Source organism: Eleutherodactylus coqui, chromosome 2, assembly GCF_035609145.1.
Source record: "Eleutherodactylus coqui strain aEleCoq1 chromosome 2, aEleCoq1.hap1, whole genome shotgun sequence".
NCBI classification, from domain to species: domain Eukaryota; kingdom Metazoa; phylum Chordata; class Amphibia; order Anura; family Eleutherodactylidae; genus Eleutherodactylus; species Eleutherodactylus coqui.
This window is the reverse complement of record NC_089838.1, coordinates 22,242,606-22,261,379: the sequence shown is the minus strand read 5'-3', so window position 1 is coordinate 22,261,379 and position 18,774 is coordinate 22,242,606. Positions and strand designations below refer to the sequence as shown.

Sequence of the window (18,774 nt, the reverse complement as noted above, 5' to 3'; positions counted from 1 at the left end):
AAAGCAACATTGCTGACCATTCCCGGCATTGTTTTTAACTATACTCTGTGCGCGTGGACTATCATTTCAGCATCCAGCTTCACCCCAGGGGAAGGAACGGTGGCGTCACCCGTGACACAAGGCGTAAGAAGTAATCTATTCTGTCGGCTATCCTCCAAGTTTCCCCTTTCTCAAGCCTCCCCTTCAGGGCCTTGGACGCGCCTCTGGCTACCCTCCAGGTGGGAGACACTAGTGCCACCGTGACAAGGCCTGCAGCTCATCCCTGCTGTCTCTTAAGGCTAGGGCCTCCTCGGTAACTGTATTAGTCCAGTAAATATAGCATCCAGTGATGAGCGAACTTTTGAAAAGTTTGGTTTGGCTGGTCTATCAAATTTTTGAAAATAGTTTGGTTTGGTCCAAACTAGTTGGAACTGAACCAGCGGTTCACCAACACTCCTAAACCTGATGAATAAGGCCTCATGCCCACGGCCGTGTCAGACTCCACCAGTGGAATATCACAGCGGAGTCCGACACGCCGCCCCCCCAAAGACCCCATACTCACCTCTCCGGATCCGCCGTTTAAGTCCCGTCTGGTGAGCCAGTGCGCATGCGCAGTACATTGCATGATGCATCGGCAGTGGGCAATGACGTGGTGGGCAGTGACACATAATCACGCAAAAATCGTGTGACGGACGGCTTCTATTGACTACAATGGAAGCTGGCCACGCGTTTTCTTGTGACAATTAAAGCATGCCGCGATTTCTTTCACGTTGCGGAATTCTGTGGTGGAATTCCACAGCGTAAACATTAAAATGCAGCGGGATAACGCCACAGATTTCTGCCGGTAGAAATACGTCCGTGGGCATTAGCCCTAACACTGTCTAAGAGCTATAAAAGCCCCGTAAACTGTTCTGAGAGTGTTATACAGGACTTTCATAGCTTTAGACAGTGTAAGGCTGGGTTCACACGGGGCGGATTTGCTGCGGAATTTCCGTGCAGATAGTCCACACGGAAATTCCGTCCGCGGCTCCTAATCCTGGGATTAGCCAGCGAAGTAGACAAGATTTTGCAAAAATCTCGTCCTCACGCTGCGGCCAATCCGTTGCAGACAAACGGTGCGGAAAAGGCCATGCAGCGCAAAAATTTAATACGCAGCATGTCAATTCTTTGTTTTTTTCTGCAGCAGGCCTCTCTCCTCTCTATGGGGAGAGATGGCCACAGCGGAAATGCAGGTGGTGAAGCCACTCCAAAACACTCAGCTGCGGTTTTGCAGTGGAATTCTCGTGGATTTTCGGTATGGCCAATCCGCGAGAATTCTGCTGGAAATCCGTCCCGTGTGAACCCAGCCTTATACACCAGTGTTTAGGACAGGTGTTGAGTGAACCGAACCAATAGAATCCTATTTTAGATAGAACTTTGCTAAAAAAATCATTTCAGGATTGTACATTCATAGGGAAATTATGTACATTTCTGCAGTTTTGGTTGGCAGCGCCTTTGGACTCTTGGGGTCTCCAATTGATATGTTCATCAAAAGTATGTTTTCAAAGGTTTCAGATATCAGGCACTATTACTAAACCTTTTGTTACTGCCATTAAAAGTGAGGGCAGAAGATGACTATAAGGAGGGTGCGGTATGGACGTTTCAGTGGGCACCATAGGCCAGAAGGAGTAAAGTTTCTCCGTAGGAAGAGCGGCTGGTAGGTGTGAGGAGACTTAAGGCCCATTTACACTGAAAGATGATCACTCAAACGACAGTTTGAGTGACAGTTTTGAGCAATCATCTTTGCATAAACCATTAAGTAGCTAATTAGCTACTTAAGAGTTAAATGGAGGCTGATAACTCCAAGAACAGTAGCTGCTTTGTGTATGCAAACAGCTGCTTTGTTCTCAGAGCTTTCAGCTGGTATCCTGCTGAGAAGTCCAAGTGAGATACCAGCTGAAAGAATGTTATCAGCGCCGCCCGCTGAGAACTCAGCTCGCGGCACTGATAAGGCTCATCACTGACTCTTAGCTTGCTAAAAGTCATTGCTGAACGAACAGTGCACAATCACAGTGCATTTAGACACAGCTATTATCTCTCAAAGCATGACTTTTGAGCGAATTTTAAGCGATAATCATTGTGTCTAAATAGGCCCCTATAAGGCTCTACATGGGAAATTTATGCAAATGGAAAGATGAAACAATGCCTTTATAGCACCACCTATTAGAAGGTAGCATTTCTGTAAAGCCCCATTTACATGGGACGAATGTCAGGCAAACAATGCCCAACAATCGTTCCTGTGTGTCCTCGCTCCCATGCAGCTGCACAGGAACGACTATTGTTGGCTCTCTGACAGAGTGGCCAGCAGGGGGCGGGGCATGTGGAGGAGATTTCACTTTCACTTAACATAGCGGCTGTTCAGTACGATGTTTGATCATCATCTAAGCTGCATGAAATTCTGAATGATGAATGAGGAGTTTCAATAGCAGCAGTTCAGTGCTGAACAGCCGCTATGTTAAGTGAATGGAGAGGGGTGGGGGAGCGTGAGGAGAGAAATCTCCTCCTGCTGCCCCGCTGCAAGCCAATGATACTCGCTCCTGTGCAACAGCAAGAGGCAATTGTTGGGCATCGTTTGCCCAAAATTCGTCATGTGTAAATGGGGCTTAAGTCCATGTCTGACCTTTTAACAGGCTTTATAACAATGACTGGGAATATGTAATGATTATTTCCTCTTGTGCTAGCACGAGGGGAATTCAATATTTTTCCTTCCTGTAGACTTTTTGGTGTGTGGCCACATTCCCATATGGAAGTAGACCAGCAGAATAATGAATAGAATGACAGTGGCCTGAGTATCACATTGATATCGCATTACATACTGCGGTGAGTCCCCAGTATCTAGTGGTATATCCTGTGATCGATTTGTGATCAAGATGGCCAAGTGACGTGTACAGCGCCCAGTCACTAGTAAATAAAGTGGTCTGTTCTTGGCGATCTACGTATGGATTGAATGTTGGGATAATCCATTGTAAGCAAGTGGTATCAACTATGGGTAATATCTGGTCGTAACACCATATTGCAGATTATTCTGAGCTCTCCTTGCTGTTGTATTAAATATACTTGCAGACAAACTGCTTTCATAAACTATTTCATCCTCGTCAGGAAATCCAGTCTAGAGATTTTATACGTAATCTGTGAATTTATCTTCACCCCCACTAATTATCTTGACTTCATGCAACGTCTCTATAATACCGTAGACAGTTCGCACACAGGACCTTATTTATCCAGATGTGCTACAAGACTTTTTTTTAGCAGTTTGATGAACTGATACGATTAAAGCACGAACTACAGATTTACAAGTGTCACGGACAATACAGTTCTGGCCTCCTGTATACCATTTGGACCTGGTGGTCATGGATCTGCTTGGCTTTGCTACACTGCCTGGTCCAGCCCGGCAATACTATTTATTCAGCTACTAGCAACTGAATGGTTTAAGCGGCACTGCGGTTTTGGAACAAAATTCTGTCCGGGGACTGGAAGGGCCAGGGAGGTTTGTTACCTGCAGTTGTTCTTCTTTGCCATCCCACCGATTCACCTGTTTTGGTCTGTGTTTCATCCATCCAAGTTGGCTGCAGCAATTTTCTAATTACCTACTGCACACTGTTCATTGCTCTCTAATTGGCCAGTGCTGATCACATGAGTGACGCTCGTCAATCAACTTATGATCTGTAGTTTATTTAGGTGAATATAGAATACAGACAGTAATGACAATGCCCTCCTAGCAGGCAGAGATGGTACTGATTGTAACTAGTCATGTGATGCTGTACTGATGCATCATGGGAGTGTTTGCAGAGCATAAAGTAGGTGAGCAGGGAGAAATCTTAGCATCAGGATGGTGCCGGATAAGTATAACACAGGAAGTTGCACTGCATAGAAGGGACTGCAATATACATAGGAGACATCCAGAGTATGATAGGTAATCAGGTGAGGGGTTGGGGATGGAAAAATATGTTTTCATGACAGTAGCCTTTTAATGGAACAAAGTACCCTGTCATCCACAGCAACCAAGCAATAACAACAATAATAGTATGTAATAGTATGTAATTTATGACTTCCATAGCAACCCTGTTCCCTAGAGCACTTCTTTTCCTCTTTTTTGAGAGTCAAATTAACCACAGACCCCATTAAAGGGCTATGGAGCTGTGATTTGGTCACCTGGTCATGCAGGGTATCTTAAACCAGGCAAGTTTAATATTTAAGTGTACAATTGTGGGGGTAAATTTAGAAATAATCATATAAAACATTTTAAGGCAAACTAAACAAAATCATCAAGAACATCCCACTAATAAAAATGGTGATGCCAGTGTGATGGCTTGGGTATATTGATGAGTTATTACTTATGGCATACTGTCTAGAGGAAAGGTGCCGGTTTTGTTAAAATAGTTCACAGAAATGTACCCGTACTGCAATTTCTTATGGTGAGTGGACTATATTCATGATTAATATGGGGTTCATGCAGCAGTAATGTGCACAATAATCTGTTTTTCACGCTCCCTCTCTTTATACAGGACCTCTTTAATGGGGGTAAATATACACATTTATGCCTAGCAAATACCAAATAGGAATAGAGTGTTGCAAAACTACTCACAGCCAACACTTGGGTCATATGCAGTACATCCTGCTGCCATCTTCTCTGTCTGGCAGCAGCATCTCCATCGTCCTTCCACCCAGAGGTTGGGATGATACTTGGACACCAGACAGTGGTTGTCCTTTGTCACTGGGTGTAGAGTTAAAATTATTAGTCACATTCATTAACATGTGCAAGGCACAATAAATTGTTAACACCTTGAGCTTTAATAATCTAACAGAATAGTCATATTTAGATAAGGCAGAGCTGAATCAGTCATTAAAAGTGGTATTCCGATCTCAGCCCATCATGGCCAAGATGAGAATGCCTCCCAAAGTGGTAAGTAGTATGGAAACATTTTAGCGGGATGCACTACGCTGTTCCCGTAACTCCCATAGAAGTGAATCGGTGTCATGGAAACAGCGTAGCACAGTGAAGTTACATAAACAGCGTAAGACAGAACGCTCAGTTGTCTCCATAACTCTCAACCACCACCGGCCACCGCATAAAGCCGGTCCAGAGGTGGTTGGGTTCAGATCTCAAGATAGCTGCGAGTCGCAGAGATGAGATCTGTATCTATCAGACTTTTATGGCATATCCAATGGATAAGCCATACAAGTTGGGAACTGGAATACCCCTTTAACTCTTTGGGGCTTCATTCATAGTGTTCTGTAATAATCTATTAAATTTGGTTTATCCCTGCAGACCTATGTATGGCCCAGATAAACCACTGCTTTGGCATCGGAGAAGACAAAGGTAGAAATGTGTCTTATCACTTACTATACCTATGACTAATACCAGCAAAGGAAGGAAGATTTATCTAAACTAGTGCAAAGGAAAGGTGGAGCATTTACTATAGTGTCCATTAAGTAGCAGTGGACCCGAACGATTCCTCTGGTTAACTGTTTTTGTGCACTAATTATGATAAATTGGCTTTCTAATGTTATAGATTTGGGTAGAGATGGTCTGTAACTTTGCAGAATATTCGAGAATAACTGAACATATACTGCGGGTTTAGAGGCTTGATGGTTTCATCACCTTTGCTAAGACTCTTGCTATGGTTTGTGTCTCTACATCCTGTAGGATAAAATACGTGTGATGAGGTACATCACTCTTGACTTCCCCTATAGAACTTCATTAACTCTCAGAGAAATAAAGGATGGGGATTTATAAAATAAAAGACAGTGCCAAATTACATTTCTGTTCTTACTGCTAATATTTTCACTTTCCAAGAGTCTTCGGCAGGAGCTCACCTATACAGATGTAGACGTTGCACTAGAGCTCTGGTGCCTGAGGACCCCATACAACATACTGCAGTTTTGCAATAGTGCATTGTAGGTGGGGACCTTTAACAGATTTGGCATTGGAACCCAAGAGGTTCGAGTTACAGCTCTGTTATTTGCTGTTGCTTCCAGTTTATAAAGTAACTCCACTGAAATAAAATATCTCTATATTTTACCTTGCCCTGCAGACATTTTATGCGTTAACCATACCTTCTTTTAGAGCCAAAACCCATTGTTGCCGACTCTCTTTGTCGGGGGCGAAGATGTATAAAAAATAATTATCATGGATGACCTGAGGAGAGGGAAAATACATATTAGCTGGAATATTATGAGGCCAAGAATCCAACACCAATGGTTATTTTCATTGGTCAGGGGTAAACAGCTTCAGCGAGGTAGAAATCTACTACTGTAACTGCAGAGGATCTTAAGATCTACTTGTACTGTGTTGTTACAGGACTATGGCAGCGACTCTCCCTAAATGACAGGCCACATGCTCCCAGACCCTTCCTAAAAATGGTTTCCCTTTCCTCCCACTGCCTTATCTCCCTCCCCAGGCCCATGGACAGCCTCCTACGTGTCCTCCAAAGAAGGGGTGATGTCTTTTAGTACCTGCTCCCTTCAGTTTGTTGCTACCATCCACAATCTTTCCTTCCCCTTGGTGTTGCCTCTCTCTCACTATTCTCCCCAGGCTGTGTATGCCAAGGTCCAGAAGGGACTTGACACACTGAATGAGAGAACCCATTCCTTGTTCAATCAGTACTGAAGAATCAACTTTATTCTGCAGCACTAACTGAACTTGCTCTTGTGATTAACTGAGCATCTATCAACAATCAACGGGTTACCAAGCCCTGTAAATTTGCAGCTCTTGTTCTTTACTGGGTGTGGAAACTGGCCAAATAATAAGGAATGGCCTTAAACGTTGCTCAGGTGATACGGCCAACATGGCAGCAGTGGTATCTTTCCTGTGGATGCTTCACAGATGGGCACATGGCATAGCCCCTGGCAACTTGGATATCGGTGGTACTAAATTGCTCATATACCGCTCTCTTGGTTCTACTAGAATTCTGGGCTCACTCTACAGCTCTTCCCCGTATGCAGATAATCGTTTCGGGTCTGCGTCCTGAAGCCCAGCCACAGACTACTGTGCCATATTATCTCCAGACTTTCAGATCAAGCCTTTACAGCGTGTATCCTCACTATACCCCAAGCACCAGGGTAGGAACCAGCCCCCCCAATCACTGAGGCATGCAATGCGTACGAGGGTCATGTAAAAAATTTTGGCAACACCTCGCTACATTTGCAAGGTCAGAGAAAATGTTGTATATAATACAAAAATAAAGGCCACGAGTGTTATCTACAGTATCGTTAAATACTTCGTCCACCAACTGAAAGGTATCAGCACCCATCAAACGACACTATCTCACTAAATACTGCCCTATAACATATCGTTCCCTAGATGTGAGCAGATTTCATTTGTGGAAATTCAGGTTGCTCATGCTTTCTCAACTCATGCTTGTTGCTCCATGCCTATGTCTCATCAATTGTGATAATGTCCCTCAGAGAAGACTCTTTCACATCAAGCAGATAGGATCCAGACACTTCCATTTGGTGCCAAGCTTGAACCTTTGAAAAGTTGTGTGGAACCCATCTGCCAGTGTCCTTTTGCATTTTCTGGTGTACTGTCAGAATTGTATGCACAGAATTGGATGAAATGTTAATCCTGCAGCCAAATCACATGTCCATCGTTGGTCCTCTTCCAGCAGCAGGTAGACTGGAGCAATGTGAGCTTTGTCCATGGCCGTCACATGCCTGCCTGCTCCGCCTCATGTTCTACACGTTCACGTCTCTAATAAAACACTGCTACCCATGTCGCCACGCTCCGGTATAGCAGTGTCAGTTTGCCACATGCTTCTCGAAGGCCTTGGTGCCACTTTTATGCATTCCTACCACAAGCAACCTGAATTTTCATGAAAGAAATCTGCTCTTGCAGAGAGATGACATTGTTTGACGGGGGCTGACACCTTTTGGTTGGCGGAAGTATGAATGATACCATAGATAACACTTTTGACCCTGTTTTCATTGTATATACCACGTTTTCTCTGATTTTGTTATACTGCAGATGTAGAAGGGTGTTGCCAAAAATGTTTATATGATCCTCGTACTCACGTTGCCCTGGTATTTTAGTGCCCCCCACCTTCCAGATCATGACATTCTCACATATCTCTACATGCTTCTACCAAGTGAGGATGCCGATGCGCCCGTGTGACTGAGCCCTTACTATTAATGTAGCATTCTGCCGCTGTAATGGTGGAATTGCCATAGGGCACCCAGGTCATTGTTATAGGTACATTTTATTGGTTATTATAGGGCATGGCCTATATAGGATGGCTGTTTTTTACCATTAAGATCATTATTTAGTGCAACAGTTACAACATAATTATTTACATGGTAACAACATGGTTGCCTATCTCTTACCTGGAATGCGTATTTGTTTCTGCAGGCAATCGTGACATCTGTTACTACTATTTCTACACATTTAATACGAGGCACTTCCACGAAACCACGAAGATTGCGCACTTTCTAGAAAGAAAATAGTATTCAGCAGTGGGAGAAGCAATCGCACTTGTAGTGATAGGCTTAGACATGTCTCTAGGGATGAAGCAATCATCAGGAAATAGAAGTTCTTCATATGTAATTTTTCTACAATTTTGTTAAAAAGAGATAGCCCTAAATGGCAAAGCTGCCAAATTTTGCGAACCGCGGATTATGGAGCTATCATCAGGAACAAACTGTGGTGCAAATCTTAGCATAACTACTTTTACATGGGCAGCAGCCCAAGAATGAAAAGTAGTGTCAAGCAGGACATCAGATATTTTACAGAAAAAACTCCTATAGTGTAATATTACGTAGCGTCATGGTATGGCTTTACTGTCTTAACTATTGTACATGACTATTCTGACAGATAGGCTGAACGCAGAGAATCGCGGTAATTCGCAGCATGCTGCGATTTGCCAACCACGAGCAGAGAATCTCAATAGGACATGTGGCTATTAGTTTACCGCGCAAGTTTTCATGCGGTCAAATCGCGGCTGTTTTCATAGGATTGCGTGCACGCATGCAATCCAATGGCAGCGTGCAGGGGCGGAAATTCTGCAGAAAATCTTGCCGCGGAACGTCCGCCCGTCTGCATTCACCCTAAGGGCTTCCACCCACTGGCCATATTTTCTTTCATGCGCTGCGAGAGCACGAGAAAAATCTCGCATCGCAGCGCAAGAAAGAGGCCGGTATAGAACTGGCATATCGCAAGTGCTTTCAATGGGGCCAGCGGCAGCAGTGCTAGCCCCATTGAAAGCATAGGGAAAATGCCGCGGACTTCTGCCACAGCTGTGACAGCTGTGGCAGGAGTTTCCTTCATCCCCGCAACCTTACTCTATTATCTATTATGTGTTATAGTTGTATTTCATTCCCAATCTTGCTTTGTGAAATGGCAATTTGAATATTAATGAGCATTAATGAGGATATACGGCATTGCAGTGTAGTGGACCGGAGTTAGTGAGGCCTCTCAATACTGTCGTATGTCTGTCTCGTACCATTGTCTTGTCAGTGTCTTATGTGTAGCATACATTTGGTTTATGTGTATTACACCTCTGCAGGATTGAATGGGTTAATGCCTGTTTTTTTTTCTGGAAAATGTGTCCCTTTTTGTGTCATGTGATTATGTTTTATATATGTGTTTGCAAGGTGGATGCAAGTTAGTTTGCAGGCAGTCTGCAGCAGTCAGTAGTTGGAGTCAATCTGCAAGTCAGCAAGAGAGAGAAGTTAGTGAGTGAGCCATACAGACACTGATCGGCGGAATGGAGGAAGCCGAGCAGTTCCCTTCTGCTTGGCCTGGGACCAGTCTACCCGGGATATGCCAATGGTACCACTAAGCACTGAGTGCGAGAGAAGGACCGCTGCATGGCTACAAGAAAAGACAAGTAATGTGAGTGTGGACCGGTAGACAGTAAGGGCTCATGTCCACGGACGGAGCAGAATACGCCCGCGGATTTATGCTGCAGGAGTACCGCAGTGGTAATCAAAAAGTGCCTGCTGGTGATTGCGGAATAATACTATATTAATGGAGATCTCCGCTGCAGAAAAACGCGGCGAGATAGAACATGCCACAATTTTTTTCCCGCAGTGGAAATCCGCAGCAGAATCACGCATGTGAGCTCTGACAGGCAGATAAGCCATTAGGCTCACTAGATGTCCTATGACATTAACAAGCTGTCGCTAAGTGTTCCTCTCCTGCTATCTGGGATGACCACAAGTCTATGTGGTTATTGCTACTTAACAATCAAATGTGTATTATGTTTGTAAATACCCCATAGAGTAGTTTCACACCGTATGGTAAACATGCCAGGGCTCACCATTACCAGCGATCACACCAGTGTTTGGTATAAAATGGGCAAAAAGTAAATAATGGCATAACACAATGCACAACAAATCACAACTATTCTCATCAATGGGATGACAAGAGCGCCTGTGGTCTAGTTTTATTTAAATGTATTAGGCCTTATTCACACAAGTGTTTTTACGTGGCCGCGCCAAAAACTTGCAACCATCTGAAGCATTGATTCCCAATGTACTCATTCAGACAAACATTTCTTTGGCGAGCAAAAATGTCCGTCCGAAAAATATAGCACATAAGCGCTTGAAATCAGCGACCGAAATGTCATGCTGCAGATAAATACAGGCCTTGCCCTATCTTTTCAGGGCTGCAATATGCCGCATGTGAATTGACGAAAAAAATCGCAAATACAAGGCACGGCTATTCTTCATTCATGCGATTTTGGGCAGAGACATGGGCAGCGATAAATTGCAACGGCCGTGTGAAGGAGACCTTAAAGCCGTGATGGCGAACCTATGACACGCGTATCAGCACTGACACACGTAGCCATAGTCGCTGACACGCGGCCACTGTCTGCCCTTCACCCCGTTTGTGAATACTAGCAGGGGCCGCGGCTCCCCTGCTGGTATTCACTAACCAGCGCTAAAGGTAGCAGCGCTGATCACGGCGCACACTGTGATGTCAGTCTGCAGCCGGGATTCTCCTCCCCCCTCCCCCGACGTCTCTTACCACAAGAGCGTCTGGGGAGGAGGAGTCCGGCAGCGCACTGTGTGCGTCGGAGATCATCTCTGCTAGCGGCGCGGTGGCCAGCGGAGGAGCAGAGCTTCCAGGACGTGGATGGGGTGAGTACATGGGTCTCGGGAGGCACTGTCACTGCTGTGGGGGCCACTGTCGCTGCTGTGGGGGCCACTGTCACTGCAGGGGGTCTGCTGTCGCTGCTGGGGGGGCCGCTGTTGCTGCTGGGGGGGCGCTGTCGCTGCTGGGTGGCCGCTGTCACTGCTGTGGGGCCGCTGTGGGGAGCCGCTGTCGCTGCTGTGGGGGGCCACTGTCACTGCTGTGGGGCCGCTGTGGGGAGCCGCTGTCGCTGCTGTGGGGGGCCGCTGTCGCTGCTGTGGGGGGCCACTGTCGCTGCTGTGGGGCCACTGTGGGTGGCCGCTGTCGCTGCAGTGGGTGGCTGCTGTCGCTGCTGCGGGGCTGCTGGGCGGGGCCACTGTTGCTGCTGTGGGGGGCCGCTGTCGCTGCTGGGGGGGGGCGCTGTGGGAGCCTCTGTCGCTGCTGGAGGGCCACTGTTGCTGCTGTGGGGGGCTGCTGTCACTGCTGTGGAGCCGCTGTGAGGGACCACTGTCGCTGCTGGGGGGCGCTGTGGGGGCCTCTGTCACTGCTGGGGGACCGCTGTGGGGGCCGCTCTCGCTGCTGGGGGGCGCTTTCACTGCTGGGGGCTGCTGTGGGGGGCGTTGTAGGGGTGCGCTGTCACTGCGGGAGGCTCATTATTACTAAGATAAGTAAGGGGAAGGCTGGGAGAGGCGAGGGCCTGTGCGATGGGTGTTTTAGGTTTACTAAATACAGTTATACATTACAATTATACTTTTTTGTTATTTAATCTATAAATATCGCAAATTTATGGATTTTTTTTTGAAGTGACACACCACCCGAGTTTTGCTCGTTTTTTTGGCGAATTTTGGCACACAAGCTCAAAAGGTTGCCCATCACTGCCTTAAAGGCATATTCGCATCTCTGACATTTATGACATATTCACTGGTTACGCCATAAATGCATGATAGATGCAGGCGTCAATTCTGGGACCCACAAATATCTCCAGAACAGGGTCATCCCCTGTCCTGCCTGCTGAAGTGGCCTCTGTGAATAGAGAGGTGGGCGGACGCAGCAGAACTCATTATGCTTTGCTGTTTCCGTAACTCACATTCACTTCTATAGGAATTGCGCCAGTCTAAGAAAGGAGAAAGCTGAATAAAATAGAAGGTGCACACATTTGAGACTGTCTGTCAAAAAATGGCTTTTTTTTGCGCCAAACTTTACACTATTCTCTGTTTTTCTTGTTAATACGGTAAATCTAAGCCCAGTTTCATGTATTATGGGTGCATTTGTGTGCCTGCAATAAGGACGAGTGTTCCCACTTGATGGCAGTTCTACTGACCCAAAATTACAGCATCCTGGATTCCTATGATGCTTTGAGTTCAGAGAAGTAGACCTGCAGTTGGGTCAGAACACTTTGCCGTGTTAGGAGTGCATAAATGCACCCATAATACATCCATGCATCACTTCTTTTTGACTATAAAGCGTTTAAGCTTCAATTACATAAAAGCAGGAAACTGTTGAAGTTTGATGTGTGAAGAATAAGATATTCTTATTTTAGGAAATGATTAACATACTTTTTCCATTTTATGGTATAAGTGTGACTGCAAGCAAGTTTCGACATGTAAAAAGTTTTGCTCACAATAAGTTTGAAAGTTTCATTGACTTTGATGCAAAAGCGGATTCTTGTATAAGGTTAACCTGGATGTGGCATTGGGCGTCACACGGAAAGTGTGAACTCAGCTGGCAAGATATCCAATTACAATGCTTGTGACATACTATATTATTAGAACATAAAACGTTGTGGAGTAATATACTATATTCATAACGGCGGATAAAAAGTCAGCACTGTCAGCGTTCCTGTTCAGTAAGTGCGTCTTATAAAATAGCAGTTCAAGAGTATTCTCCGCATTATGTACCGTATATACCTGAGTAGAAGCCGAGTCAATTTATTTTACCACAAAAAACTGGTAAAACTTATTCACTCGAGTATAGCTAGGCTTATACTGGGTAAAGAAAAAATGCAATACTTATCTCCCAGCCAGCATCTGTGCCCCTGGCACGATGGTCTCCCCGGCGGTGCGGCAAGGTGCTTGAGAATTCTCCCCGCTGTGATTGGATCGAGCGCCAGCCAATCACAGCCGGCGTTCGATAAACCAATCACAGCCATTCAGTGATGACATCCACTGACTGACTGTGAATGATCGAGCGCTGGCTGGGATTGGCTGGCGCTCGATCCAATCACAGCGCTTACCTACACAGCGCTGACTGCGGGGGAATTCAAAGCCGAGCAGGGAGATGACAGCTTGCTGGGAGGTAAGTATTGCGGGTTTTTTTGTTGTTTTTTTTACCTCACTCGAGTATAAGCCGAGGGGGGCTTTTTTAGCATAAAAAAATGTGCTGGAAAACTAGGCTTATACTCGAGTATATCTGGTAATTTATCTTGGAGATTTATGAATAATTAACTGAGTGTACCTGTACTGTCTGACATTAGTGGCACTAATTGGATAGTATCAGTGTTGAGACACATTCAGTTGGCAAGAAAGAGGCTCATTTTCGTAGGGCGACCCGTACCTTTTATTGGTACCATTTTTCATAGCTTTATATTCATTTTTTTTCTTGTAGACAGAGTGACCAAAAAGCCCAGTTCTGCCACTGCATATTTTTTATGCTGTTCACTTTGCGGTATTAATAATGTGATATTTTATTAAATATTTACATTTTTTGATGTGATGATAAAAGTCCAATTTATTAAAACGATGTATTATTTATTCTGCACAGTGAACACTATCAGAAAAAAAATACACAATCCAAAAATTGCGCCTTTTCGGTCACCCTATCTTCAAGAAAAAAGTGTTACAAAAAGCATTCAAAAAGTCATATGTACACCAAGAAAACAAATACTCAAACAACCCCATCCACAAAAGTTCTGGTGGTCTGAAGATCGCGGCAGAAAGCAATTAGGAAATATAAATATTTTTAAACATGCAGCAAAAAACCTATATAAGCGCTTATTTACACAAGCGTATATCGGCCGGCGGATATACGCTTCCACCTAAGCAGTCCCCCCCTACCTCCCCTCACCAGCTCTCTGCCTCTCTCCTCCCCTCCGACTGGTTTGCAATGGGAGTGGACCAATCTTGCTAATCTCCTGCCCCTCCCCGCCCCTTGCCCATAGCCAGCAATGGGTGTGGCGGGACAGGGCAGAGCTTAGCTCCGCCCCCCCACTCTCATTGCAAACGCTGGACTGGAGGAGAGAGGCGGAGAGCCGGTGAGGGGGAGGGAAGGAGGGAACTGCTTAAATGGAAGCGTATATCGGCCGGGTGTGAAAACCCGACCGATATACACTTGTGTAAATAAGCCCTAAATTTGGTATCTCTGTAATCGTTCTGGCCCACAGAATAAAGTTAACATCTATTTTTTGCTTCATGGGGTACAACGTAAAAACAAGTCCCACAAAATGGCAAAACTTGTTTTTTTTTTCCATTGCTTTCGCTCAACATCATCTATCAGGGGAAAGTTGGAAGACCCCATACACGTCGGAGAGTCACCTATGGCAGGTTCAGACAAGCCTTCAGTAACATGTATGGGGGCTTTTAGTTGTGTCCCACACTGTCCTGACTGTGAGTTCAGCCTTGGTGGTTCCACTAATGCCAATTATGGTATAAAGCGGGTCCTCCCGCCATCAGCATCGAACTCAGTAGTGATTGGTATCTCTGATCTCTGCCGTAAGACAGGAAGTACAGCTATATGTATCAGCTTAACTTCCTGGGTAGTTCAGTGGGTGTAAGAACATTAACATGCCATCATCTGTTAAGAATTTGGATATACAACACACACATCCAAGTGTATGTGAGTGTTTTGGGGCTCATTCACACCTGCGTATTTACGCACGGTGCGCAATACACAGAGAATAGAAAGCATTTATTTCAATGGACACATTTATATTTCGTTTTTTGCGCGCATTTTTCGTATGCACAAAAAAAGGACTTGCTCTATTTTTGAGCGAATTCACGCAGCAAAGGTCCCCAGAGAATTCTATGTGAGGTGCGCAAATGCGCGCAGAGATGCAATGCACTGCACAATTCCGTGAAAAAAAGAACACATCTGGAGCTCATTAGGCTAAATAGGCATTTAAATCAGTAGGTGTTCGTCTGCTGCGCGTAAACAAACATCCCCGGCATGTGCAAAACGTACAGTAAAATACGCCGTTACAAGTGCAAAAAAACCTTACATAGCGCAAATACTTAAGCACATCTGAAGGAGCCCTTAATGCAGATCAGAGTTTTATGTTTTGATGGTTCCATTTAATGTGCCATATAAATGTTAAAAATTTTTGAATTTTTGAAGTGGAGTAAAATGAAAAACATGCAATTGTGCCATTTTTTGGAGGGTTTAGTGCATTCACAGTGCAGTAAAAATGACATGTGAGCAGTGCTCTGTAGACTAGAATGCCTGCTGTGTTACCACATTTGTGACTTTTTAAACAATGTTTTACTACTTTTAAACTAAAATTACTTTCCATCACCGTATTCTGAGACCCAAAACACTTATATTTTTTTGTCGACTGGGCTGTGTGAGGGCTTGTTTTTATTTAGGCAAGCTGTCGGTTTTACTAGTTCCATAGATCTTTTTGATCACTTTTTATTCATATTTTTGGGAGCAGAGGTAACATAACAGCCTGCAATTCTTGTGATCTGTACTTTTTTTTACAGTGTTCAGCATGCAGGATAAATAGTGCGATATTTTAATAGTTCTGACTTTTATGAACATGATGACCCCAAATATTTGTGTTTTTCATTATATAGGAAAGACATATACAAAAGACCACTTATGGGCAAAAACACATGGGCGCATGCACTAATACACGCGCCGCTATGAAGCGTAATAGCGCATGAAAAAAAATTGGGAGGATAGGTGCTGTCCTATCTTTTTCTCGTGTAGTATTAACGCGCGAGAATACCGCTAATGTACACAAAACCATTGAAATCAATGATTTTGTTTCATCCCGTGATTTTCCCGTAAACGGGACAAAATCACGCCCATCTGTTTAAGCCTTAATGGGGATGGAGTATTACTTCCAACTACCAGGACCCCATTGATCTTGAGTATTAAAAAAGTTTTTCAATGCACAACGGCACTTCCAAGCACTCATTATCAGAAAAGATGGTGGCTCAGACAGTCGGATCCAGACCATTTAGAAAGTAACGAAGTGTCCCAATGATGTTCCAATATATGCTTTATAAAATGAGAAAACCACTTTTAAGAAAGTCATATCTTGAGCAAGAAAACTCCAAGGGGATAGAATGCCGTTTTAATAATTATAATTGGTAAGTAGTATGCATTACGTAATTATAAACTAGAGTAGTAATATATGCTATTTACTACACTGTACTAGGCCCCTGTGTTGGATAGATAGGGCCACTCTTACACTCACTGCTTTTTACCGCAATTAGCACGGTGTCCCGAGTGCTGCGCTAACCACAGTACAACGCACCTATTGATTTTAATAGGGATTCAAAGACCTTCACTTGAACCTGGCGTTTCTAGCGCTGCGATTTTTCGAGCGTTGTCTGTTCTATTTTTGTGCGTTTTTGTGTTTTTTAATGCACGTCATCACCCATCACAAAGCGATGTCAAATGCTGTACAATGCGTTCAAAAGCGCAGCCCGAAATAGCGTTAAAAATGCGTTTTCTGAACACATGAGAGCAGCCTAGGGCCTTATAAAGCATTTGTTTCCATTGTATTCATTCAGACAAACAACGTTTTTGACCCACAAAAATGTCAGACCGAAAAAAAATAGCACATAAGCGACTCAAATCAGTGACCAAAATTTCATGCTGCCAATAAATATAGGCCTTGCCCTATCTTTCGACCGAAAAATGCTGGCGGTTCCATAGACTTCTATGGGAGCCGTTGGAAAAGGGAGGGAGTTTAGCAGCAACCAGCGCTGCTAAAGATTGACAGATGCCTCTAGTGAGGCATTTAAAAGTAGTCCATGTGTACACCAGCGCAGGACACATTGACTTTTGGAAGCTTAACATTTTCCATCAGCAACAATAATGACATCCCATCTCGATTTCCTCATGCTGAAATCCCCAACAGATACAACATTGGAGTTACTAATATTTAAGAGGGGATATCATATAATTTGGAGAGTGGAAACATGAAACTTTTGACCACAAACCTAAATTTCAGGAAGGTCTCTTAAGGTCAATGATGGTCAATACTGGCTACAGAATTAAGATAAGTGTTAGGTAAAGTATCAAGTCTCCAGCTCACTCTTATACAAGGCTATTGATCTTTCATTGATCAAGCATGTTATATTTATGGCGGAAGAGTGATAAGTGGTTGCCAGACATCACTGACACTGCTTATTTGGGGAAAACAATTCAACTTGATGGGCTGAATTACACCCTTTTAACATGATAAGAGACACTTGTGGGGGGGGGGGGAAGCAAAGTCTATGGACAAATTTAGACCTACCGCTTGATGGGACTATGTCTGCCCATACTGTTGATAATACAAACGACATAAGGGCAGCTACCAACAGAATCGACGGCATTATAAAAAAATTCACACCCCATATCATTAGCTTTAAAAGAAGCCTCTCAAGCAAAAGAGTTGCATGTTTCCCAAGCCAATTACAAGACGGGTTTAGTTTTGAGGTTGGAATTTCAATGCAACATATAATAGACATACCTATAATAGCTAATTCATGACTTCAGAATAATATATAACTAAACATACAAAGAAAATATGGCAAAAGCTAAGCATATTTAGAACCATATTTTTGAATTTTTGTTTTTTCCCACTGAAAATGATTCCCACTCTAGAAAATGGAGAACTCAAAGGATCTTCGCAATAAACCATTAATGAGATGTTTGTCTGATTTTGTGTGAAGAAATATCTTAGCATGCCAAGCTCAGCCTTAGTAGACCTCTATGCTTACTCTATCCCATCAACTTACCCCATTTCGATGTTCATAATAGTTGAGTGAAGTGCGAGTAAGGATGAAGACCCTTGACTTGAAGTTGGCTGGAGATGTTCTCCTTTTCTGCTGAGACCTCTTTATAAGTGGCTGTTGTAATATGACTGAGCTATTCATCTGGAACATCAACTGATAATCTCAGAGTCATCGAGAGACCCTGAGATCCTTACATACACATAATCCTGTGATTCCACTCACGATGAGGAACAAATCCAAAAACAGACGGCACAATGACGCTTGGACACCATAAGCTCTGTGAGAAGAAACGTTATATAGAAAGGGGGTGTGAAACAGACATGGTGAGCAGAGGTGGCACTCATGAAGTCTTATCGGAAGATCTCGGAGCGCAGCAAAGATGTTAAACCTGTATAATATGACCTCAAACTATAACCACATCCTCCTTTCGACTGAGTTGTTGCTTCTGTCACTGAGCCTCATAAATGTTATGTACTTTTCTTTCTGAACTCAATATGTATATAGTAAATTTACTAAAGACAAAAATTTGTTTCAGCTGCATTTGGTCAATGAACTCCTTGACCAACCAGACAAGCGCAAATTTTTGGCTTGTGTATTCGCTATAAAACGTTGGCAAACTAAACCTATTCTCTGACTCTGTATATTAGTACACTATAATGATAATTTGCAACTATGGTGCCATTGCTTCAACACATCTTAAAGAGAAAGTGAAGCATGTTCAAACATTCCTGTATTACC

At 43.9% G+C, this 18,774-nt stretch overlaps 1 protein-coding gene across 1 annotated transcript in view; it reads right to left on the bottom strand.

The window, feature by feature from the left end:
- ITK (IL2 inducible T cell kinase) overlaps nucleotides 1-18,320 on the bottom strand; it is a 52,230-nt gene extending 33,910 nt beyond the window's left edge. The window contains exons 1-4 of the mRNA XM_066590471.1: nucleotides 18,040-18,320; nucleotides 8,341-8,445; nucleotides 6,076-6,157; nucleotides 4,604-4,732 (exon numbers count right to left, since the gene is read on the bottom strand). Coding sequence (XP_066446568.1) covers nucleotides 4,604-4,732; nucleotides 6,076-6,157; nucleotides 8,341-8,445; nucleotides 18,040-18,186 — 463 coding nt within the window. The 5' untranslated portion in view covers nucleotides 18,187-18,320. The remainder of the gene's footprint in view (nucleotides 1-4,603; nucleotides 4,733-6,075; nucleotides 6,158-8,340; nucleotides 8,446-18,039) is intronic.
- Between the last annotated feature and the right edge of the window lie 454 nt (nucleotides 18,321-18,774).